Genomic DNA, 24,311 nt, shown 5'->3' with positions numbered 1-24,311 from the left:
GGTTTTTTTTTTTTTTTTTTTTTTTTTTGTGCTGGCTTTTCCCCCTCTGTAAACAACTATAATTTTGTTTTGCAACCACTCACTTTTCATTTAAAGGGAAAAGAAGGGATGCTTTTTAACACTTTCAAATTTTTTTTAAAAAATAAAATAAAATATATAATAATTTCAAAGAATCTCATGGGCTTTGCTCAATACTATCCTACAACATTTTTGTGGGAGAGGGGGGTTTTACAGGGAAAAAAAATATCCAATATTACCCTAAGACATTTTTTTTTCAGAAAATTTGAAAAAAACCACACCAGTTGCATAGTAGCCATGATCATGATACTATGGAAAACATACTTTGATTGCAGCACCAAAGGCTGACTCGGTGGTTCTATTACTCTGAAACATCGTTGGAATACTCTCAAGCAACAACTCCAAATGTTGACGGCACTATTCCAACAAACAAGTGATATTATTAAAGATATGGGAAAGGTAAAAAAAATCCAATGATCAAGCTCATCAAAATTAAATATTTTGGAAAATCTGACCTCTGATAGTTGAACAATAACATCAGACTCCAGAGGAGTATATACATCTTGTACATCAGGGACTATGAGCATCAAAGGCTGAAAAGACAAAATGATAAAGTGAACATAAAAATAAAAATAATCAAAAATATAGTAAAAGGATTTGGAGACTATTAGTTAGCCTTCCTAATAACTATAGTATTTCATCTCGAGTGTTCAAGCTTATATGGACTTCTGAAGACCTGATGAAAATTTTGATCCTTTTTGGGATTCTCTTTTACAGGCATAGACTGTTCAAGAAAACAGACCAGATGGAAGCTTAATCACTCAAAAAGGGATGTATGCATTATTGCGCAAGGCTCAGCTCACTTCCTTCACTAATCCTCGAGGCAGTTTCGCCTACTCAAGGTAAGGTTTGAAATAAAATGATGAGTTAAATGTTTCAAAATAAAATCATTACAAGAAGCAGGTAGAGCCACAAATATCACTAATTCGGATTTCTTCTCAACTCTTTCATCTATCTTCTGGAATGAGCTGGTTTCCCTTCCATCCATCTTCTAAATACCAGTCATTGCATACATCAACAAGAAAACAAAGTTTTTTTTTCACCCTCAATACAAAACGAACGCCTAAAGTGGAGATAGATAACAATAATCAAAATGTGACCTGTTGTAGTGCACGTTTCAGATTGTAAAAGTGAATTGTTGAGTCAAATGTTGCAATCCCGACGAATGTACGAGGACCTTCCTGGAACATCATGGTGTTATTAGTCACTAGGATAGAGACAAATGAATAGAATGCTAATAGAAGGCTGAAGATGGATGAAATAGGAAAAATAAATAAATACCAACATGATCGACATAGATCCTATTTGTAAACATCAATATTAGAAAAATCCAACCCCCCACACACTAAAACACACGGGCAAAAGAAGAATGAGACATAAGGACAAATTAAACTCTTAACCAAAGCAAACTCTTCAGAAAATACAGACAAAAGATATAGAAATTTTTTGGAAAATACTAAGTTCCTTAACCTCAGAGTGACATCGTGCTTAGATTTGTACAGAATTCAATTTATCAAGGGGCACTCAAGAACTGAAACATTTTCAGCAAAAGATTGTTGGATTGCATAGAAAGAACTTTACCAAATCTCTTATAGAATTTAGATTATTACAAGAGTTCAATTAACAAAAATGGCAATCAAAAACAGAAAAGAGGATGTAATCACTTAAGAGAGACAGGACATACCCTGAGAGGATAATATAATAATTAAGCATAGGTCACACAAGGTACCTCCATCAGAAGATAGCAAAACTATTTTGAGAAGAGAGAAACAAAATTCATTGATGAATGAAATGAAGGAGTAAAAACCTCCAAACACCGAAAGGTGAATTGCATGAAAGCTCTCCAGTAAGAGATCAAAGAAGGAATGTAACCATATTAAAGCCTATCATTATAGAAGTTACCGTTGTTGTAAACAAGAAAGCATACTCGCAAGAAGTTGCTCTTCCACAATATTACCAACCCAATGCGATCATTTCAGACTAGTTTAAATAAGTATAAAACAAAAGAAAGAAATTTTCAGGGTGATCTAATATCAATTCTTTGCGGTAATGCATCACACATACATACCGCAAGAATAAATACATAAATAAACCCTTGTAAAAAAATAAATAAATAAACCCTTGTAAAAACAAGTACAAATACCACAGAGCACCATTGAAGGCTATGGATTATAAACACATCCATGCATATATAATGTTACCCAATCAAATGTAGAACTTACAGGAAGATCAGAAATAACTTGACTAATTGCACTGCACGCTGCAGCAGTGGCACCAGTCTGTACGGCATTCATGGATACATCAATGAGGAAAAAATAAACAGCTGGCATTGGATCACGCACCTGGAGTAAAAAAATGCATCAAAGACAGCATATATATATATATATATAAGCACATACAGACAAACGAGATTGAACTTAAGACACCAAGAGAAGCAAAAAAAATAAAAAATAAACATGACCGAAACCTGCTTACCTCTAGCTCAATTATTATTATTTGTTATTTTAACTACAAACATGATATTTCATAGGTCAATGAAATATGCAAGAGAAAAGGGTGGAAAGCTAAGAGAGGTTACTAGAATGCCAAGATATCATTTTGGCAATAATTACAAAAATCATTGCGAACACAAAACAGTGGAGGGCATGGTCCAGTCCATAAAGAATATGTGTGATTTCACTCTAACCATGCACACGACAAGATAGTTCTAAAAAATTTGAACCAACCACTTGTAGTAAAAAACAGAACACATCCAAAAGGAGAAAACGGCATGTTCCAACATTTAGTTGCTTGGTCACAATGAATAAAATTATGGTCCTAGTTCAATTATTTTTGTCAAACATGCCAACCTACTACTATATATATATATATATATATAGAGAGAGAGAGAGAGAGAGAGAGAGATATCATGAAAAAGTTGAAAACCGAAAGGAGAAATCATCTCATAAGTTGGGATATTATTACCTTACCTCCAAATTGTAAGGATGTGATTTGGGAAATTTAGGGAGTAGAAACAATGCACTTTCAGCCATTTAGGTATGGAGATTTTCAATCAAATAATATTCACTGTAGCATAAACTACCAACAGAAATTATAGGGATGAGTAGCTTGATTGGAAGGCTTTGATACCTTATCCTTTGTTGGCAGGGGCTTCCTTTTCCCCTGGCTTTTGGGCGGTTTCTCTTCTCTTTTGTTTATAATACAGCCGTTTGTTTCTTATAAAAAACTTAAAATTGAAAAAACATGGTCTACATCCGTTATAAAGCAATGAATAAACAACTAGGAGAAGAAAAAAGGTAAACTCCATGCTAATGGAGTATCATAAACCAAGTACCATACCATGTATTCCTTAGAAGCAACAAATTCTACTGTTCCTCTACACAGTTCGGGCCTTTCATCAGCATCTCGTCTTCTACCATCTGGACCAAGATTACAGTGGTATTCACGAGGAGTCTCATCAGTAAAGCCTGAAAAAGGAATGACATAGAGCGTTTAAATTACCACCTACAGAAGAAATGACAAATAGAATTCCACATATGAAAGAAATCATTGACATTCTACAAAAAGCAGCATTATGTATTTTATAATAACTAAATAAGAAGATGAACGGAAGCGATAAAGGAAGAAAGGTAACGTGCATCAAAGGAATGCCCTTAACCAGAAAATATATATAAAAAAAAAATGGTATGTAAACCTAGTTGCAAAAACGATGAATCATAGTCCTATGTCAATCAAACAACAAATTTAAGAGAAACATGAAAACACCCCACTAAAAAGGTAGCAACATCTTTACTGACCACATAAGTTACAGACAAATCGTCTTCCCTGATCAATGAACTTCATAAAAGGATTAATATAGCCTTTGCAGCGAGAACATCGGACTGGCCCACTTTCCCCAAAATCCACAACCTATAAAATAAAATCCACGGAATGAACGAAGGGTATCACTGTTTAATAAAATTCAACCATTTGACAAGATAAAAAGTCCAAAGTTTGCAACAATATTCTCCTAGTATATAATAAGTTAATGGACCAGTAAGAGTGCATTTGTAACCATTACATAACAAATAAATTCATTTTAAGGCTAGTATAGTAGGATAAGGGTAATCATGCAATTTATTATTCAAGTTTGTTGTTTTTCTGGATTAATATGTGCGTTGGCTTTGATAGCTGCTGGTATGTTTAATTAGAAACTAGGCATCTCCACAGCCTAAAATAGAAAATCGCCTAACGATGATAAACTTACTCTTTGATGAGGAAATAAAGAGATGTAAAGAGATGTGAACTAAGTTTACACTCCATTAGAAAAAATAGTAACAATAAAAGAAGAAGGAAAAAAAAACCACATTAACACACTAACTGCTATTATTACATCTTTAGTTAAAAGAAAAGCAAAAAAAGGATGCATTATATACTTGAATGGGCTCCTCAGAAGGATGTAGAAGAGCAAATGGTTGGACTAGCAAAGCCAACTGCATGGCTGATGTATTCAAAAGATCAGCAGTGCACGGGATCTGTAAGAATATGAAAAGTAACATGGCCATAAGACATCAAGATAGAGAGATTTTGCAAGGCAGCCATCAACTAGAATATTAAGCAAAAGATAAAAATCGGAAATGATGAAATGATGAATTTAATACTAGTCATTCACCTGACCAATGGTGCACCTCATAAAACGTGGACTGCAATTCCCAGTGTCTCTCACAATATACTCACTTGATGCAAGCTTCATAAAGTATAAAGAAGGAACATTACAACAATTAAAGCTTGAAAGAAACACACAACAGCAACAATAAATAAATTTGAAGTTCGTATTCGAGCAACAGTGCTATCAGTAAAATCACTAGGACAAGAAATAAAACAGGGGAAATAAAAAAGCGAACGTAATTAACCCCATGTATGTTGAGAAAGTACCGGGGGCAGACTGGCCTGGTTGCCTTGACGAGTGTCAAACAGGATGACTGATGAATTTGGAACGGGCCTTGGAATCTGATTTGGATCAATTTTTGATTGTGTGGCTGCCGGAGATCCAGTTTGACCAATAGCAGGTGAGATAGTAGTCATGGATTGGTTAGGTGTATGTGGAGGCATCCCAAACATTCTAGGTGGCTGCAATTGACCAGTAATAGGTGGAGGAGCTGCCGCCTTGTGTTCAAATAAGAAAAATAATCAAGTTTTTTTTTCAAATGAGGAATCCAGCTTTTATTAGGGCAAATGAAAATAAAAATATGTGAAAGATGAAAACTAATACAGGATCGAAACCTGTGTCTGAAAGAGCACAACTGAAAAAAGTTGTGCAAGACACAATGGACAACATCTACCTCATTTTTTCCAAGTTTCTTCTGCTTTAAAACAAATCAGTCAATAAATTATTGACTTTCAGCGGTTCAACCATAAATCTGAAAACTCTCTCCTCACGTCTAAAATTGAGTGTTATATAGTGGAGTATGGGTACCAAATGCCTATTGAGCGCATGTCCCATAATTTGTAAATTCTCTCTCTAATTCAATCAGCAAAATATACACACACACACGTGAATTTATACAAGTGTATGCAATGCAAGCATGAATATTAATTTGCACCTTCAACTAACTACTACACAACGCACAAACTCAACAAGCTCTTATCCCACGTTCAAGTGACAAATGTGTGTTGAACAAGCACTGGAATTTTGAACATGCTAGGCATAATGTAGTGGTAGTCAAATTAAAAATAAAAAGTGAAAATGATTGATTACATGACAAGTTGACAACTCTAACAAATACTAAATTTAATTAGAAAGTACTAAATGATTCCTTCAAGGCTTCAACATATCTCTACTTATAGTTTTCAAAAAGAATAATAATAATCATGCAATGGAATGGAATGACACAGGTACATCATAGCCACGCTTCTAAGACAGGAAGGAAACAACAGCAATAATATTTTAACCGTATGCCCTCGAGAATTTGAACTTTATTTTTTTATTTTTTTTGGGGGGGGGGGCGGTGAGAACTGCCTTTATACTTCATAATACATGATACTCTCATCTACATTATTTACTTTGCAATAAATGAACCCATAAAGGCAAGAGTAAGATATTTTATATGTAAATTTAAAATTATCAAGCTAACTTGCATATATTCTTTAGACGATACTCAATTCTATAACTAATTTACACAAAGAATTGGTTTATCCCTATAAATTTCTGGAAAATGCTAGAACGTCCTTAGAAGCTAGAGGCTTTTGTGCCATTTTTTGTACACACGTCTCATTTTATCAAATAAAATATGTTTCCTATCCGGAAAAAAAAAATGAATAAATCTTCCTTGCATTGGATATTTTAGAGAGCGACAATACTCCAACTGATGAAATGCACATTACCGAAATAAACTAATAAGAAGTGGGTCATCACACAATAGCTTTAACAAAAAGAACACAATATGGTCGTTGCATAATAACAAGATAAAGAAATGAACGGCGGCTACCTGACCAGGTTGCATTGGCCATGTTGGCGGCCCAAATGGGGAACCTGAAGGTGGCGGTACTCCTTGAGTTGCCAATGGAAATGGTGGTGCTGCTTGCCCGGGAGGACCTGATGGAGGCAAAAATCCAGGGCCACCTGGAACAGAATGCATATATGGAGTCTGAACAGATGCTCCCATTGGTGGAGGACCTTGTGGTGCATTGGCTGCTGGAGGAAAACGTGGCCCACTGGGAAAATTGGTCTGCGCGAATGCTGGAGGGCCATTACTCAATGCACCACCCCGAGCACTTGGTGGAGGCATGCTTGGGTTGCTAACAGAAGGGGGCAAGGTTCCACTTGGACGTGAACCAAGTGGAGGCATAACTGAACCACTGGAAGGTGGCCTATAAGCAGGTTGGGCAGTAGCCCCAACACCTGGAGGAGTTGGCCTAGATACTAATGGAGACGGTTGTCCAACAGGCGGCCCACTAGGTCTCATTGGAGTCATGTTGGGAGGTAATGCAGATGGTGGAGGCCCCGATGAAGGCAAATTAGGTCGGGCAATTGAAGATGATGGTGGACCTGGCCGTGAAAATGGAGGTGGGGCACCAGATATTCCAGTTGGTGGGGGTGCTGACGAAGGAAAAGGTGGTGATTGGCCAAATGGGGGCCTAGGGAATGAATTGGGCATTGAAGGAGGTCGATTGAGATTCATATTTTGAAAATTATCAGCTAAAGAACCAGGATTTGGCTGAGAATTAGGGTAGTAATTAGCCGGTGGTGGTGGAGCTTGATTGCTATTGCTTTCATTGGGCCGAAGTGCCCCTGGAGGCACAAGAGCTGCCATTGATCAACCAGATTTTAAAGAACCAGACTTTCGTACTCTTATTCAATAAAACCTTTCTATACAAATTCACTGTGCAGATTCAACAACCCAAATCAACTCTGCAAGAATACACCAAATCAACAAGTTTTAGAACATTCGTCCATCCTTGCGTTCATTCATAATAACATTACTAATTATAACAGTACACCATCTAAAAGAGTTTGAAGTAGAATAACTAATGTTCTACAACTAAAATTCGTAGTTTCAAATTGGACACCACCACTTTTATGGTGTGTCTTAAACTGAAAAGAGAGTGTTTAAAATGATAAACTTCTGGAAAGCAAGCCATGGGAGTACAAACGAAAGTAAACCAGCCTATACGAGTCTGAATATAGACAATTTAAATTTATCTGAATTACTCTTGCAACGCATTTTGAAAAGGGGTGGAAAGGGGAAAGACGACAGATGATCTAGCAACATGAATCATAACCCACAATCAGTTAGCAAAAAAACATAAAAACCATAAACCTTTGAGTCGGAAATTTGCGGATGAAGAACCAGAGAAAATTTACGAATCATCAAAACCCATATCGAGTACAAAATTTCTAGTTATCGTCCACAAATTCTAAAAGAATCTAGTTCGACAGAGTTAAACAAGCGTTCCAATTCACTGACATTCGAACTCTAACGAATATATATCGTGCGATTAACACAAACAGATGATCGCGAAACTTCAAAATGAAGCAAATTAAGCAACTGGGTTGGCTATGACGAGGATTTCCTTACACAAAACATAAATGAAATTGAGAAATCAAATGAAGATCAGACAAATCCAAGTCGAAATTAGTAGATTGGATGATCGACAGAGACCAATAACGGCGAAAGAACAGCCGAGAATGAAAGAATTGAAGATAATACCCGAATTTCCACAGAAATGTAACACGAATCAAGATTCAATTCTCTTATTCATTACACCCTTTTCCGCTCCAGTAGACAAAGCCGCGAATGAAAGAGGAACGAAAACGTATGATGAAGCACATGCGAGATGCAACTATTAAAAGACCGTATGTATCGACAGCGTGTTTTTTCTGACCATTTTCTTATTTACTTATTTAGCTATTCCCTTAAATTACAATTGCTAAATTAATAAATATACCATAAATATTTTTTAAAAAATTAATAATATATACAAAAATATTAACAAAAATGGTAAATATTTTGTTTTAATAATATTTAAAAAAATACTCTTAAATTTTAAAAAAAAATTATTAATATCCTTCAATTTAAAAAAAAATATATAAATAAATAATGTCAGAAGTACCTCGGGAGGAGAACACCACCGTTTATAGAAGGTGTGGAAACCTTCCCTTAGCAAATGGGTTTTAAAGACTTGAGGGAATCTCGAAAGGGAAAGCCCAAAGAGAACAATATCGGCTAATGGTGGATCTTGGGCGTTATAAATGGTATTAGAGCTAGACACTGGACGATGTGTCAGCTTTCTCACTGTTCTCCGAAGGGGGTAGACACGAGGCGGTGTGCCAGTAAGGTCGCTAGACCCTAAAGAGGGTGGATTTGGGGGCGGTCCCACGTCAATTGGAGGAAGGAAAGAGTGCAGCGAGGACGCTAGTCCCAAATGGGTGGATTGTGATGCATATTAGTTGGGGAGGAGAACAAACTATCATTTTACGAGGGTGTGGAAACCTTCCCCTAGCAGATGGGTTTTAAAGTCTTGAAGGAGAGCAGGAAAAGGAAAGCCAAAAAAAACAATATCTGCTAGCGGTGGATATTAGCCGTTACATGTACGAGCCTTGTAAACGACATAATTTTAATGTATTTGACATTCTACAAAATCTCTAAAAAAAAAAAAAAGTAGGCCTTAGATTTAAATACAGTAGATTCTATTTTGAAATTAGTTAAAATAAAATTTTAAGCGAAACATACGAGAGAGCAATGTAAGAGGTCGTGATAGATCTCGTAAAAGATGGAGAAATTTAAATGGTAGCACAATAACGAACCTTAACACTCGTTAGTAGACGGTCTATCTGGAATTATAAAGCTGTATAATTAGTGTTTTGAATTTTTAGAATTGTTCGTGCTTCTCTAGGTTTTTTTTTTAAATATATTTTTTACAATAATTATATGTTTTTTTTTTGGTAAATTCAACTCGTAACCGTAACCTAATTGGCGACACTCAAATTTTCAGAATTAACTATATAATGTTCGTGGATTAAATATCACTTAAATTAGTTTATACGAGAGTATATATATACATATTTTATAATCCATACCCACATAGTTCTAAGTGTAACTACTGTTAAGGATATTTAGTAATAAATTATAGTTTACCATATATATTAGATTTGATATTTTATTATAAGGCAAATATCTAACATTTGCCTTATTACTACAGGTATCTTTCCATTTATTGTTATTTCCATTTATTACTATTTCCATATCCTTGTAATTTATTTGATTATAAATAAGATAACTTTCACACCATTTAGGTGTGGTGGATTCAGCAAACATTCACATGGTATCAGAGCCATTTTGGTTTAGCAACCTAGATCCTTTCTTTTCAATGGCTTTTGAAATCTTCTACTGTTCTTCTCCACCACCACTGTTGTCTTTGATGCCGCAGGGGCAGTCGTCATGGCTGTCACATGCAGAGTCGATTGATTATTCTTCGGCTCCACCTTTTTGACCTCCAAATCATCCTTCGCCATACTCTGTACATACAACCTCACCTTTTCCAAACATAGCCTCTTTCATTTTCTTCCCAATTTTTCTTCATCCTTCACAAAAACCCTAATCTTAGGATCTTCATCAGCATTCCTCTTCGAAAATATACAGAATCTCAATAAGCCCATTGACCTTCTGCAGAGATTTACCTTTGGAATCTGGGCGCCGCACTGGCATCTTTGCCAACCAAGTTGCCGCTGCCCTTCTCGCCAAAATTGGCTCCTTCGCCCCAATGTGGCGACTCTTCCAGCTGCCCTTCTCGCCAAAATTGGCTCCTTCGCCCCAATGTGGCGACTCTTCCGGCTTCAACATTGTCTTTGTCCCTTGCTCTAGGTTTCCCCTGCTACTTCTTGGGGTTAGACATATTCTCACCAGAGCCAAGTCAGCATCGTCGCTAAGCGACAATCCCTCTTCATGGGTTAGACATATTCTCACCGAAGCCAAGGCAGCATCGCCGCTGAGCGGCGATCTCTCTGCAGTTTTCGATGGCCAAGAAAGTGTTTCTCTACGCCTCCTCTGAACCAGGTTGTTAACATCTTCACGAAAAGTGTTTCTCAACCTCTTTGAATTTTTCAGATTCAAGCTTCACGTTCGTTTAAATCCGACGCTTAGCTTGCGGTGGGGTGTTAAGGATATTTAGTAATAAATTATAGTTTACCATATATATTAGATTTGATATTTTATTATAAGGCAAATATCTAACATTTGCCTTATTACTACAGGTATCTTTCCATTTATTGTTATTTCCATTTATTACTATTTCCATATCCTTGTAATTTATTTGATTATAAATAAGATAACTTTCACACCATTTAGGTGTGGTGGATTCAGCAAACATTCACAACTACAAACATATATATACACGCCCAAAGCATTAACAACGATCTAATATTGTTTATTACTTTTATTTTGGTTAATACGCTCTATTTTAATTGAACTCAGGTATGTTTATGGGTTCGGTTGAGCCATTTTTTAAATTTAAATTAATCATTTTGGTTGTAATTTTTTTTAACCCAATTATCTCTTATTAAATAACGAATCCAACCCCATTAACTATACCATTTTGTTATGGTTGGATAGGTTGGAAAGCGCTTATTTAAATTATATTTTTAATAAAAATTTTAATGTTTTTTTATCTATTTTTAAATATTTAATCTTAAGAAATTGCATTCCAAACAATTATATATATAAAAATAATTATATGGTAAGCAATTTTTTTTTAATTGTTGATATTTTTTATTATTTTTTTTAAATGAACTATTTATAGTTAATTGTTGTTCTTCCCACACATATATAAAATAAATAAATAAATAAATAAATAAATAAATAAAAGAACGAGGAAAACCTAACTCTTTCATCTTCGACTCTCTCACGTGCACCATACCACTTCTTATTCTTCTTCTTCTTCACGTGGTCTCCTCCTCCGTTTCAGCAGCTCAGTGTCATCGGCGCCTCTTTTTCCCGTTCAGTGCTGTCGCCGCCGTCATCTTTCTTTCGCTCGTGTCGTTGCGGCGCCCCTCCTAGTGGTTCGCACTGAGTTTATACTCTCTTGTTACTGGTATTCTTCCAATCTCATCTATGGCTTTATTTTCACTTGAAAAGCACAAACTAGGATGTTCTTTTTTCTTTTTGAAGTAACAACACCGACTAGCAACCGGGACAAAAAATTGAGACGTGGTTTTTGTTTTGGCTGTTCGGATAGTGGGCGTTGTTAGACGAACACTACTCTCCACAATTGTATGATATTGTCCCCTTTGAGCATAACCTCTGGTGACTTTGCTTTGGGCTTCCCCAAAAGGCCTCATACCGATGGAGATAGTATTTCTTGATTATAAATGCATGATTATTCTCTAAATTAGCCGAGGTGGGACTTTCATCATCCAACACCTCCCCTTGAACAAAGTACATCTCTCCTTAATCAAGGCTCGACTCTTTTTTCTTTTGGAGTCTTAGTCATTTTTTACTATGCCTTCGAGGAGGCTCGACTCCTTCTCTCTTGGAGTCTTTTGTTCGACATCTAAAAATTTACCAATATATTGGCATGGCTAAGTTTTAGGACATGGCTCTGATACCATGTTAAACGAACACGACTCTCCACAATAGTATGATATTGTCCACTTTGAGCATAAGCTCTGAACAAAGTACGTCTCCCCTTGATCAAGGCTCAACTCCTTTTTCTTTTGGAGTCTTAGTCATTTTTTACTATGTCTTTGAGGAGGCTCGACTCATTTTCTCTTGGAGTCTTTTGTTCGACATTTGAGGATTTACCAATCTATTGGCATGACTAAGTTTTAGGTCATGACTCTAATACTATGTTAGACGAACACGACTCTCCATAATAGTATGATATTGTCCACTTTGAGCATAAGCTCTCATGGCTTTGCTTTGGGCTTCTCCAAAAGGCCTCATATCAATGGAGATAGTATTTCTTGATTATTAACCCATGATTATTCCCTAAATTAGCCGATGTGGGACTTTCTTCATCCAACAGGTGTATCCGCCGCTTTAGTTTGTTGCATATTTCTATCAATTTAGGCTTTGATCATCTGCATATCTCTTTGGTCTCAGCCGAGAATTACCTTGTTTGTGTGACCGTGGATTTTCCAGCATTTCACTTCTTTATTTATCAGAAATTTGGTTTGAAGTAATCTATAGCATTATTCAATTCTCTTTTAAATAGATTTGTACTCTTTCCTAAATGGCAGCAACTTCCTCCGCAGAGACTGCAGTTGTAATCTCTTTTCTTTCCCAGGAAACAAGCATTGGCAGGAGCAGTTTGTTTTGCAGCCAAACTTGGGCGGTAGGCTGTATTCGAGAGTTCATAAATGGCTGAGGACCCAATGCAGTCGATATCTTCTCAAAAGAGAAGGCCAAAGAGGAAGAGAATCCAGAAAGACCCAGAATTGGACCGTCTCGATTCACTCTCATGGAAGTCATCAATCCCAAGGGACGACGCCTTGTCTGCTTTCATTGGATCCAACGATCTCGAAGGAGGTTTGAACTTATTTGTATGCTCTGCTTTAGAAGCTTATATTACACGTGTGGTCATACTAAATTAATTCTGTTGGGTTTGTGGCCTTTTTTCTGTATCTGATATCGTTTGTTGGTTGTTACATGTTCTGAGCACATTGCTTCATTTCGTTAAGTTGTTCTTCTATTTGTAGTTTAAATTATGTTTCGTTTATCAACAATGCTGAGAAATAATCAGGATGTGTATAGGATTCTTGTTTTATTGGCGTGGCACATAATATTGGTGTTAAATGATAATTGATGTTTATGGGGGTTTAAATGTTCGATTGAACATTTTAGTAATGGTTTTGCTTATTTCAATGTACTACAGGTTTTCTTTCGCTTGAGGAGATTGACGAAGCTGAGTATGGCCTGACAATTCCAAAACCTGAGACAGTGAAACAGAAGTTGACATCAACAGCCAGCAAAAAGTCAAAGAAAGGTGAGCAAGACAATGTTGATGGCTGTGGGGGTGCATCGGGAGATGGTGAGGGTAGCATGAATAAGGAAGAGGGGGACAATATGAGTATGGAAACAAACAAAAAAGGGAAGAAGGAGAAGAAGAAAAAAAAGAAAAAAAAGAAAAATAAGGTCAATAATGAAGCCCCAACTAGTGAGGAAGATGTGGCTGAAAATATAGGTGGCAGTGATAGTGATGGGATCGAGACAGAGGTTGGAGATGAAATGGATGGCGGTGATGATTTGGAGATGGAGAAGAAGCTGCAGAAGAAAAAAAAAGGAACAAAGGATCATGGAATTGGTTAGTATTATTATCATATAAAACTTTGTGGAGCATAGTATTCTTGGTTTGTATACAAGCATTTGCTTCATGAAATATTGTTATTCTTATTTAATCATCGAACTTGTCTCGTATTGTTTCATGGAGGCAAATTATATTTCTGTCATATTTGTGTGCTCTTTGTTAGAATTCAATCATTAGTTATTTGACCATTTTTTAGCAAGAAAATAATTTGATGTCATTGATGAATGTAATCTACAAAAAAGAGAGGAAAAGCCCAAGCCACCATAGGTGGATTACAGAAAAGACCTCCAACAAGCGACTACGAAAGCATTCACAACAATAAAGAGCATTACAAAGCACAATTACCATAAAACCATTTAAAAGAGATAAGCTTATCTTTGAGAACCTGATTATTCCCTCCAAAGAATCTATCTTCATTGCAAACGATATAGTTGCTTTTGTTCCTTTGAAAGGATGCTCATAAGGATTAGCGCTAGAAAGTCTATGGTGTTCTCCAGAATGCCTGTAGCCCAGCCAAATACATTTATCATTTAGTTCCAATATAGCCGCACAATTGGAGAGTAAGCAAAAAGAAGGCATTGAGTTTTTGAACTTTCCCTGCACATAAAGCCCCAGCTTGGAGGGCTGCGGTAGTGTATGACATTCTTCCCTGTATACTATCAACCATATTGATTGCTTCATGGCTAAGTTTCCAAAGGGATGCTTTGATCTTTTTAGAATAGGATCCCTTATTGTCGTGTATGGAGGATTCTCGTTGGTGCCCAAACTATGGACTAAATTCATCATCGATGATTTAACAGTGAGTTTTCCAGAGGGATCTGTGGGCTGTATCCATGCATCTGGTGTCTCATTGACGCTCACGGTGTATCAAATGTGTACAAGGGTGGACCGTTCAGTAATTTCATCATCTTTGAGGAGTCTTCTGAGATTCAAATCCCAACTATTTGTTTCGCAAATCCATACCTCTGCTATGGTTTTGTTTGGTTTGTTGGAGAGGCTCAATTCATGGAGAAAGTTTTTGCCTAGCTACCAATTTCCAGCCAATGTGCATTTCATGGCTTTGATATTTTCTCTAATTGTGCATCTCATTGCTCTCTGATCGGTAGAAAGGACCAATTGCTGGAGTTGAGAAGAAAGGAGATTGAGATCAGAGAAATTTTTTGAAGTTTTGCTCTATCCCGGCAACTCCTTGAACATTTTTAGTTTTACCACATGTCTATGGCCCAGTGATCTTGAGAGAGGGTGATGTGTCCACCCATCTTCTAAGATAGGAAAAAAGGAAATTTGTTGAGCCCACGTGTTTTCAAACCAAATAGGGGTTGGTGCCCATTTGATCTCCCCAAAAAATCATAGCATTGGATATTGGTCTGAAGTGACTCTTACCAAACGAATGAAACAGACGACTCCAAACTTCAAAAAGCAATCGTTGGTTATCTAATACCTGTCTAGAAGAGTCATAGTCTGGTCCTCAGAAAGCTTGACCATTTGTATCTCCCATTCTGCAAATTGGAATGTTCACGAGGTGACAGGTGGCAATCAATTTATTAAAAGTTCTCATGCTTTTCATGACATTTATTCCATGTGATTATCGCCAGACCATCTTGTTACATTAAAATTATCTCCCACGACCCATATGTCACCATTTAACCTAGCCAAATCATGAAGTTCCTGCAAAAAAGACACTCTATAATATGAGAATGTTCCCTGAAGCTGTAATGACCCATGCCCAGGATTCATACTAGGATTCGACATTTGATGGCCCTGGTATTCCTCTGCATCTCCTGTGACATGGTTGCGTTACTTACTCCTCGCTTCTAAGAGTGAAAACTATCCCCACAGACCAACTTGAGTCCTTCTAGCATACTTTCTCCTCACTCACATGCATCTTAGGAAAATTCCTAAGAGGTCACCCAATATAGAATTGCTTCAAGCAAACCACGCTTCTATGGAGTTCCTATAAGTGAACCACCGAAAAGGAAGGTGCACCTTCTTCGTATATGTAATGACTTTCAATTGTTTTAAGCCTTTGTTAGCCACACTATCCTTAGGATCATTCTCATTCAGATGTGACCTCAGTTCATTCATATACACCTTTTTTATTTGGGTTGTCAAACGCTCACAAGCTTCTGCATTGGTTCGTCCCTAAACCACATCTTACTGGGAGAGTACTGCTCTGATACCATTTATAACGACCCATGCTTGGTTTCGAATTAGGATTCAAAATCTGGCATCCCCAGCGACATGGTTATGTTACTTTGTAGTTTAGCTTATAAACATGACATACCACCATATAGCATAACATAGCATAGTACAACATGACAATCATAATTATGACACGTGCAAGGGGCCACGAGGCACTCATCATCATACATCGTACAATTTTCCTAAGATGCATGTGAGTGAGGACAAAACATGTTAAAAGGACTTGTGTTGGTCTGTGGGGATAGTCTTCACTCTTAGAAGCGAGGAGCAAGTAACATGACCATGTTGCAGGGGAATTCTAGGACCATCACGTTTCGAATCTGGATTCTGAATCTTAATCCGAATTTTGGGCATGGGTCATTAAAGAAGATCTATTAGGATTTAGAGAGGCCTAAGTAATATGGGTGGAATTCCAAATAGATTTTATAATTCTTCTTCTTTGTAATTCTGATAGGAACCAATTTTCTCCATGATCCCAACCCCTAATATTCCAGGTAAGGAATTTCATTGGAGGCAATTGTGCCCTCCAGTAACACCTTGGTTGGTGCTTTGTCTTAGTTAATAACGTACAAGGAAGGAAGAAACCTAGCTTTCAATCATTTATCAATTAGGAGCTAATTATAAATAAGGAAATAAATAACAAATACACAGAAATATTTGTACAATATAATTTTGACACTCATCCTCATGTTGGTGAATGAGTGTTTTCCATTCCCGACCATTCATCCTCCTAGACAGAAAAGAGTTCTACTCTCGTTCTAACTCTAATGTAGAGAGAGACCCCTCCACCCAGCTTTCTTAGTTTTTGCTTAGACCACTTCAAACTTCTTCCACAAACTTCCTTCTTTTGCATGCCACCCCATTCCTCCCTTTCATGATTATTTTCAATGATTTTGTGCCATTTAGACAGTCTCTTGTTGAAGTATCCTAATTCATTCAGTTGGTGATGCGTCATTGCTCTCTCTTAGTTTACCAGTCCAAATTAGAAGAACGTTTTTGTATTCTTCATTGCTTTTGTTTGGATTATGGCCATTTCCTATTCATTTTTTATTAACGACATTTTCTGAATAAGATGTAGTTATACTTAATACTGTTGTTTTTTTGATTAGATGAACAATTGTTGAATTGTAAGTGACTATTCAGAACTTTATTATATTTACACATTGCGTATAATCTGATTTGCATTTAGATAAAGAAATCAAGGATGAAGTTGAAAAGGTTGCAGTTGATGAAACTGAATATTATGCATGGAATGAGTTGAGACTTCACCCTTTGCTTATGAAATCGATCTACAAACTTGGGTTTAAGGAACCTACAGCGATCCAGAAAGCTTGTATTCCAGCTGCTGCTTACCAGGGGAAGGTTAGTTTTCTTTCTTTCATTGCACGGGTGGAAAATGGATCATACTTTTGCCTGTCATTGAATTTTGCTCATGTGACAGGATGTTGTTGGTGCTGCCGAGACAGGATCTGGAAAAACACTAGCTTTTGGATTGCCAATCCTACAACGTTTATTGGACGAACGGGAAAAGTCCGGAAAGAAGTCTGAAGAAGAGGGAGTGGATGCAGGAAGATATGCTCCCAGAAGTCTTCTACGGGCTCTTATTATTACTCCTACTAGAGAACTTGCTATTCAGGTGGTTGTGATTTTTTTATTTGATACTCACACATGGCTGGACGCTTAAATAAATATGTTTGTTGTGGAACAAGTGGGAGACAAAACATGCTAGGATCAACGATATTAAGATAAGAAACACTAGGGATGACAATTTGAGGTTAAGAAAACTGTCTATCTTACAATGGTGTTCAAGGTCTCACAGTAGCGTTCTCTTTATTGTTTGTTTATTAATTATTGTTGTAATGATGTTTGTATTAACTGGAATGCCTTTATATCCCGTTCTCACTGTGGTTTCTATTTTATTCTCCTTTCACTCATTTTTTGAGTTGGTATCCTTTGAACACTTTCGTTTCCTTCTATTCATTCATTCATGAAACCTTTGTCTCCGATTAAAAAGAAAAAGCTACCTTCTTAAAGTTCTTTTAATGTTATAAATCTAATTCTATTTTGTTTTATTTTTCTTTTGGTGTTGGTAGCATGATGAATTTAACGTTCACCAATCCATAATGGAAAATACCACGCAGATAGTTCAAATTGTTTTATTTGGAATTTTGTATCTATTGAATTTGGGTTTAACTCCCTCTCTTTGGTCCTTCATTATCAGGTAACCGATCATCTCAAGGCAGTCGCAGTGGGTACAAATATCAGGGTGGTTCCAATCGTTGGTGGGATGTCCACTGAAAAGCAGGAAAGACTTTTAAGGATGAGGCCAGAGATTGTAGTTGGAACTCCAGGGCGGTTGTGGGAACTTATGTCGGGAGGAGAAAAGCATCTTGTTGAAGTGAGCGCCTTATGATACTGGTTAAACTTGTCCATATCTTCACTCTCCAATCATAAAAATGAATAAGTCTAATTTTTTAATCTTGCCAACCTTTTTTGACTCCATCATCTATTATTTAAGCTCATTAATCAACATATTCGTTTTGTTGCAAACAAACTTCATCAATCTGTTGCCTTTAACTCCCTAATGTTGTGGTTTATTCTTTTCGTATGGTTTTCTTTTCCTGTTTAAATTGCTTATTTTTCTTTCCCGTGCAATTATGTCAATTATTTCCTCTTCTTCGTTAGCCTTGCATATGTTGAGCACTTATGAAACCTACTTGTAAAGTAGGGAGTAGGCATAGTTGTAAAACTGCTCAGTTAGTCAGGTTCTATTCAAGATGTTAACCAATGACCTATAAAGCACCAACCCCTGTAAAATTTCGAAGTGTCGGTGTTGAACACGTATTGGTCATTGATACGCTCTGACATGCTGTTTTGTGTGTCAATTTTTTTTTCCTCCATTTTTTCACACGGCAGGGACATTCTCAGACATGACTAAGACATGTAATGTTAAAATGTTCCAAGTTTTAGGTCTTTTAAGCCCATTCAAAAGAAAGCCAAATTCCAACAATTAAAGCCAAACTGACCACACATATAAACCTCAAAATATTAGGGTTTCTTTCCATCATTTTCCCAACCCTCATCACGGTATCGCATCCATGAAAGAAAAAAAAAAAAAAAACTTTCACAAATGCTTATTAATGACAACAACCGAAACCATCGTCAGTTGTCGTCAACCACCAGCAACCACTGGTGAACAGGACAAAGATGGGGAAAATGTGTAGTTGCTTGTTTGTTTCAAATCCTTGTAATTTCTTGTGTAGGACTTACTGGACATTGGATATTTTTAATGTTGTAGTTTTTTGTGTAAAGCTTATTCGACATTGGATATTGTAGATATTGTTTGTTAATTATTATCTTATCATTATCTTTTTAATATATAGCATGGCTGTCATTTTGATGTTTAAAGGTAGAAGTTTACATTAAAAGTATTAAATATTCATAACAGCTAAAAAATACACACATTTATTTAAACAAAAACTAACGTGTCTCCATTGTTTCGTGTCTTGCTTTTTTGGAAATCAACTTGTTCTCGTGTCCGTGTTGCGTTGTATCCATGTATGTGCTTCTTAGTCAATGGCTAAGTTATAAATAGGATGATAATGTTGACGCTCTTCAAATTTTCTGTTTCAGTTGCAGACATTGTCTTTCTTTGTACTGGATGAGGCTGATAGGATGATAGAAAATGGACACTTTCGTGAGTTGCAGTCCATTATTGATATGCTCCCTGCGGCAAATTGTTCTACAGAAAATCCACAAAATGCAGAAAACTCTTTGACCATTCCAAGTTCTCAAAGAAAGAAACGGCAAACACTTGTGTTTTCTGCAACATTGTCACTGTCTTCTGATTTTCGCAAGAAATTAAAGCGTGGATCATCCAGACCTAGTCAATCAGGAGGGATGGATGGTTTGAATTCTATAGAAGCTCTGTCTGAGAGAGCTGGGATTAGACCTAATGTTGCTATTATAAATCTGACTAACACATCGGTTTTGGCAAATAATCTTGAAGAATCATTTATAGAGTATGTGCCTTTTCATCTGATATCTAGCATTTTGTAACTCTTCTATTTTTTCTATTGTATATTTCATTTATATCATGTACTTGCACAAGGAATATTCAAAATGTTCCCTAACTGACTTATATTCACCCTATAAATGATGTTTTGTGGTTGAGGAAAGCCGATAACCTTTGCACCTTTTTTCATGTAGTAGGGCAGCTAAAATATTTCCCTCATTTCTGACCTTTTTTCATGTAGTACACGTCTGTACATTTTATTTTAGCTCTCTATTGCATCATGATCTGCATGACTTGGTTTTTGTCTTTTCGCTAGTACTCAGTGGTGTATAGCATTGTTTTCCTAGTATTGACATCCACCTCTTATAACTCTTTATATCCTTAATGACATACCGAAAGCTGATCTGCATAATAATCAGTCGCTTGGGTCCTCATCGTCTTTGCCTCCTAATTTTTGATAGATTACAGTTGCATCAATTTGATCATTTCTTTGTGCCAGCAATTATATCAGGCTTTCGGTATGTCATACCATCAATGATGGTTGTGGCTGTCTTTTTGAGTTTTCTCTGCATTGATTAATCCTTCTCCAGTGGATGTGGAACATTACTGAATCATGACCTACTTGCAGATGTAGGGAAGAAGACAAGGATGCTTATTTGTATTACATTCTGTCTGTTTATGGAAAAGGCCGCACAATTGTCTTCTGCACATCCATTGCTGCACTACGTCATATTTCTGCTTTATTGTGCATTGTTGGTATCAATGTCTTGACTCTTCATGCTCAAAGGCAGCAACGAGCTCGCTTGAAGGTTAGCTTTCTATTTAGAAGACACCCAGCTAGTATCTGACATAAAACTTTTCCATATGTGGAGGTGCTGACTTGACAACAACTTGTACTACCAAAATTTATTTTCTATCATTTCATTGAAAAAGAAATAAGTGTCATTGGAAGTAGTGAAATTACTGTAGCAGTTCTCAAGAAGCTACAAAAACTCCAATTGGAAATGATCAAACAAAGAGTATAGTAATGAAACTGTGTGGAGGAAGAAGAGCTATAAATCGAAGATCTAGAAAGAATATTGTCTTGGACTTCCCCTGCACCACCCTGTAAATCTCTGGAAAAGTTCTTTTATTTATTTCAACCAAGTGATTTCACTTTATAGCTGTAATAGCATTGGACCAAATTAACTTAGTTTTCCTCTTTTAAGAAAATTAATGCTAATGCAAAAAGGAAGCTTTTTTTTCCTTTTCAATTTCAGGTTAAATCTATCCTTTGAATATTAAACATAATTGATTTCATGTTATAATTTTTTTTAATTAGTTGTATCAGAGACTTCTGTTTTTGTTTATTGTAGGCAATCGATCGTTTCCGTGGAAGGGAAAATGGGATACTGATTGCCACTGACGTTGCAGCTAGAGGCCTTGATATTCCTGGTGTTCGAACTGTTGTCCACTATCAACTACCACATTCAGCTGAGGTTAGTAAGACACAACTTACTGTACACTTCTTCTGTCTAAGTGTTACTAAATGTTTTATTTTGCATTAGGTTTACGTTCATAGAAGTGGAAGAACAGCCAGAGCTTCTGCTGATGGATGCAGTATCGCATTGGTCTCTGCCAATGAAACTTCCAAATTTGCTACTTTGTGCAAATCTTTCTCTAAGGTAGCAGATTTACAGTGGTTTTTTAATTTTTCTACAGGCATGGGTCATTTGGGAATAAATCTTTAGTGAAAAATTTACTCGATCATTTTCTTTGTTTTCTTTCCTTTCTCTGCCTGACTTACATTTTAAAGAAATAGTAGCTATCACTATGTGGTCCCTAGTTAGATTCAATGTTTCTATGTGAGGTTTGGTGGAAAAGCTTTTTTGCAATTATCTTTTAGGGTCTTATTTGACTTGATTCGAGGTCCTTCCTATTTTTACCTCATTCTTTTGTGGCCTCTCTTTTTGTGTGCACTTGTATTCTTTCCTTTTTCTCCGGATGAAAGTTGTTTATTCATCATAAAAAAGAAAGCGGTTTCTTTAATTTTTTTTGTAGCCTTTTTGGATGTATATATTTTTTTGATAGGAAACAAAAACCATTTCATTGATGTATGAAATAGACACAAAAGAAAGTACTACCAGAGATAATTACAAGAATTGATGTAATGTCTTTTGGGCCATCCTCCTTATACTTGCTTCATTTGCTTTTGTTCTGTTAGGAAAGCTTCCAGCGATTTCCTGTTGATAATTCATACATGCCAGAGGTTCTAAAACGATTGTCTCTTGCACGCCAGATCGACAAGATTCTGCGGAAGGATTCTCAAGTAAACATTGACATAATTTCATGCCTATTTATTGATATATGGAAATTTATGTCTTGGCGCTTTTAAGTTTCATTCTGCTTGTTCCTTACTGTGTTAATTGGTGTCAATTGGCTGTTGATTTTTCTGTGCTTATTATCATAGTTCTAATCCTAGAATTCCGTATCACTTATTTTGTTTTTGGTCGTTATGAATTTAAAGCTATGTTTCTGATTTCTAGGAGAAGGCAAAAAAAACCTGGTTTGAGCGGAATGCAGAGTTAGTGGAATTAGTAGTGGATAACGATGACAGTGAAGATGAGAGAGCAAACAATCATAAGCAGAAGAAATTTGGCTCCATGCAGTTAAAGAAATTGCAAGAGGTATTACCCGCAATGGATAAGTTCGCATTAAAATTTGGTGATATGGTAGATATGTTAATACCTTGAGTAACAATAATATTTTCCTTTTTTCAAAAATTTTCATTACTAATTGCAGGAGCTCGACAAGCTGCTTTCCCACCCCCTGCAACCGAAATCATTTTCACACCGTTATTTGGCCGGAGTAAGTATCTGCTAGTATTGTTAGAAGTTCAGTCCTTAAGTTTTCTCCCTCTTGCCCTTCATCGAGTTTCTGGATTAAGGATTTTCATTTTGTGAAATGTTGTAATATGTTATATGATACGCTACTTCGCATCCAGGGAAAAAGTTCTTCCAGGTAAAGAAAGAAAGTGGGAGTAAGAAAATAACCGCTGTTTTTGCAGGGCAAACAACAACTTATCATAAAACATTCAGATCATGAATTATCCTGTTTTATTGTTTTTTTGAAATATTCTTTTCTGTTTTTATCTGTGCCAATGTATTTGGAATGTATCTGTTTCACAATAGGTGCCCCTAAGTTCGAATAATTTCTGGTTTCAGCCATTGGTCGTTAGCTGCTTTTGTTTTCTAATAACTTGTTATGGTATATTGTACACTGATCGCCATTCTCTCATTCCTTATCAGGCTGGGGTCTCACCTCTTCTGCAACATCAATTTGAAGAGATGGTCAAGCAGAACGGGACTGTTCAGAATACGGGAGATAACAAAAGGAGGAAGTTGGCTGCTATTGGCCAAGATCTTACGGAACCACTTCAAGCACTTCGAACCGGTGGTCAACAGGTAATGTGAAACATTTTCTACGGTTGAAGTGTTTTTTTCCGTGGGCAAAATTTCAACTCAGCGTCCGTTTTGACAGGTACATATGGATGCAAAAGAGATGGCTGATAAACGGAAGAAAGTGGAGAACCTTAGGAGAAAGAAAAAAGAGGAGAAAAAACGTACACAACTAAAATCTTTACGACTTTTGATGGTTTTCAAATTTTCATCTTTATATTTTCAGTTCAAAAGATCTTGTAGGAAAATCTACTCTCAGGTTCTTCATTTTGCAATTATTTTCTTGCAGGCTTGCGTGATCAGCGAAGAAATAAACGGAAACAAATGAAAGGCAAGATTTAGAAGATTGGTCAATCTGGTAAACTGTGCATTAACAATTGATTAGAACTTATGATAAGATGTTCTTGAGTAAGTTAGAGTTTTTAGTTCAGTTTTTTTTGTTTTTCTTATAAAAACAATTTGAACAAAAAAAATGCCGATTTTGGTAATCTGTAGGCGAAATTCAAAATTTTCAGCAGAGATGGGTCGACTGACTGTATTTTTGCGCCAATTTTGTGTTTTAGGGAAACTATTGGAAATGAAAAATACACAGTTTTAAGACATTTGAGTCTGATTGAATAATATATTATTTTTAATACCAAAGCTAATACTGGAATATTTGAAATCTTCTAAATCATCTATGAGAATAGTGAATGAATCTCTGAATTCCTATGCTTCTATCCCTAGATTACCTTAAACTTTTATTAGTGGTGAGATAATGTCCCCAACATGAAATTAAAAACTTGCATACAAATTAG

General features: G+C 36.3%; 2 protein-coding genes across 6 annotated transcripts in view; one reads left to right on the top strand and one right to left on the bottom strand.

The window, feature by feature from the left end:
• The window catches only part of LOC111464341 (protein transport protein Sec24-like At4g32640), a 16,806-nt gene extending 8,404 nt beyond the window's left edge, over positions 1-8,402 (bottom strand). For 2 of the 3 annotated variants that reach the window (XM_023108507.1, XM_023108509.1), the window contains exons 1-11: positions 8,268-8,402; positions 6,546-7,468; positions 4,993-5,223; positions 4,730-4,804; positions 4,494-4,592; positions 3,876-3,987; positions 3,418-3,545; positions 2,301-2,420; positions 1,179-1,259; positions 534-611; positions 343-435 (exon numbers count right to left, since the gene is read on the bottom strand). In XM_023108507.1, the coding sequence (XP_022964275.1) occupies positions 343-435; positions 534-611; positions 1,179-1,259; positions 2,301-2,420; positions 3,418-3,545; positions 3,876-3,987; positions 4,494-4,592; positions 4,730-4,804; positions 4,993-5,223; positions 6,546-7,370 (1,842 nt within the window). In that variant the 5' untranslated portion in view covers positions 7,371-7,468; positions 8,268-8,402. Of the gene's footprint in view, positions 1-342; positions 436-533; positions 612-1,178; positions 1,260-2,300; positions 2,421-3,417; positions 3,546-3,875; positions 3,988-4,493; positions 4,593-4,729; positions 4,805-4,992; positions 5,224-6,545; positions 7,469-8,135 lie in introns of all 3 variants that reach the window. The other variant, XM_023108508.1, reaches the window with a different exon arrangement.
• Positions 8,403-11,438: 3,036 nt separating this feature from the next.
• LOC111464380 (DEAD-box ATP-dependent RNA helicase 13) lies at positions 11,439-24,052 on the top strand. Of its 3 annotated transcripts, none has more exons than XM_023108574.1 (16): positions 11,439-11,646; positions 12,841-13,082; positions 13,429-13,857; positions 17,252-17,424; positions 17,504-17,698; positions 18,284-18,460; positions 19,696-20,084; positions 20,706-20,886; positions 21,433-21,555; positions 21,625-21,741; positions 22,281-22,385; positions 22,603-22,743; positions 22,859-22,924; positions 23,365-23,520; positions 23,597-23,678; positions 23,804-24,052. In XM_023108574.1, the coding sequence occupies exons 2-16, from the start codon at positions 12,914-12,916 to the stop codon at positions 23,854-23,856; spliced, it is 2,556 nt and encodes an 851-aa protein (XP_022964342.1). In that variant the 5' UTR covers positions 11,439-11,646; positions 12,841-12,913; the 3' UTR covers positions 23,857-24,052. The 3 variants fall into 3 exon arrangements, with proteins under 3 accessions (XP_022964342.1, XP_022964344.1, XP_022964343.1); XM_023108576.1 differs by having other exon boundaries at positions 12,809-13,082; XM_023108575.1 differs by having other exon boundaries at positions 12,794-13,082.
• Positions 24,053-24,311: the final 259 nt, after the last annotated feature.

Source organism: Cucurbita moschata, unplaced genomic scaffold (genome assembly GCF_002738365.1).
Source record: "Cucurbita moschata cultivar Rifu unplaced genomic scaffold, Cmos_1.0 Cmo_Scf00030, whole genome shotgun sequence".
In the NCBI taxonomy this organism is placed as follows: Eukaryota; Viridiplantae; Streptophyta; class Magnoliopsida; order Cucurbitales; family Cucurbitaceae; genus Cucurbita; species Cucurbita moschata.
The sequence above is the reverse complement of the archived record's forward strand: the minus strand, read 5'-3'. Positions and strand labels throughout refer to the sequence as shown.

What these genes read in the sequence shown, in the direction of transcription:
- LOC111464380 (XM_023108574.1), top strand. Translation starts at nt 12,914, where the DNA reads ATGGCTGAGGACCCAATGCAGTCGATATCTTCTCAAAAGAGAAGGCCA. An exon ending in ATCCAACGATCTCGAAGGAG is followed by an intron (nt 13,083 to 13,428) that starts GTTTGAACTTAT and finishes AATGTACTACAG; the next exon opens with GTTTTCTTTCGCTTGAGGAG. An exon ending in AACAAAGGATCATGGAATTG is followed by an intron (nt 13,858 to 17,251) that starts GTTAGTATTATT and finishes ATTTGCATTTAG; the next exon opens with ATAAAGAAATCAAGGATGAA.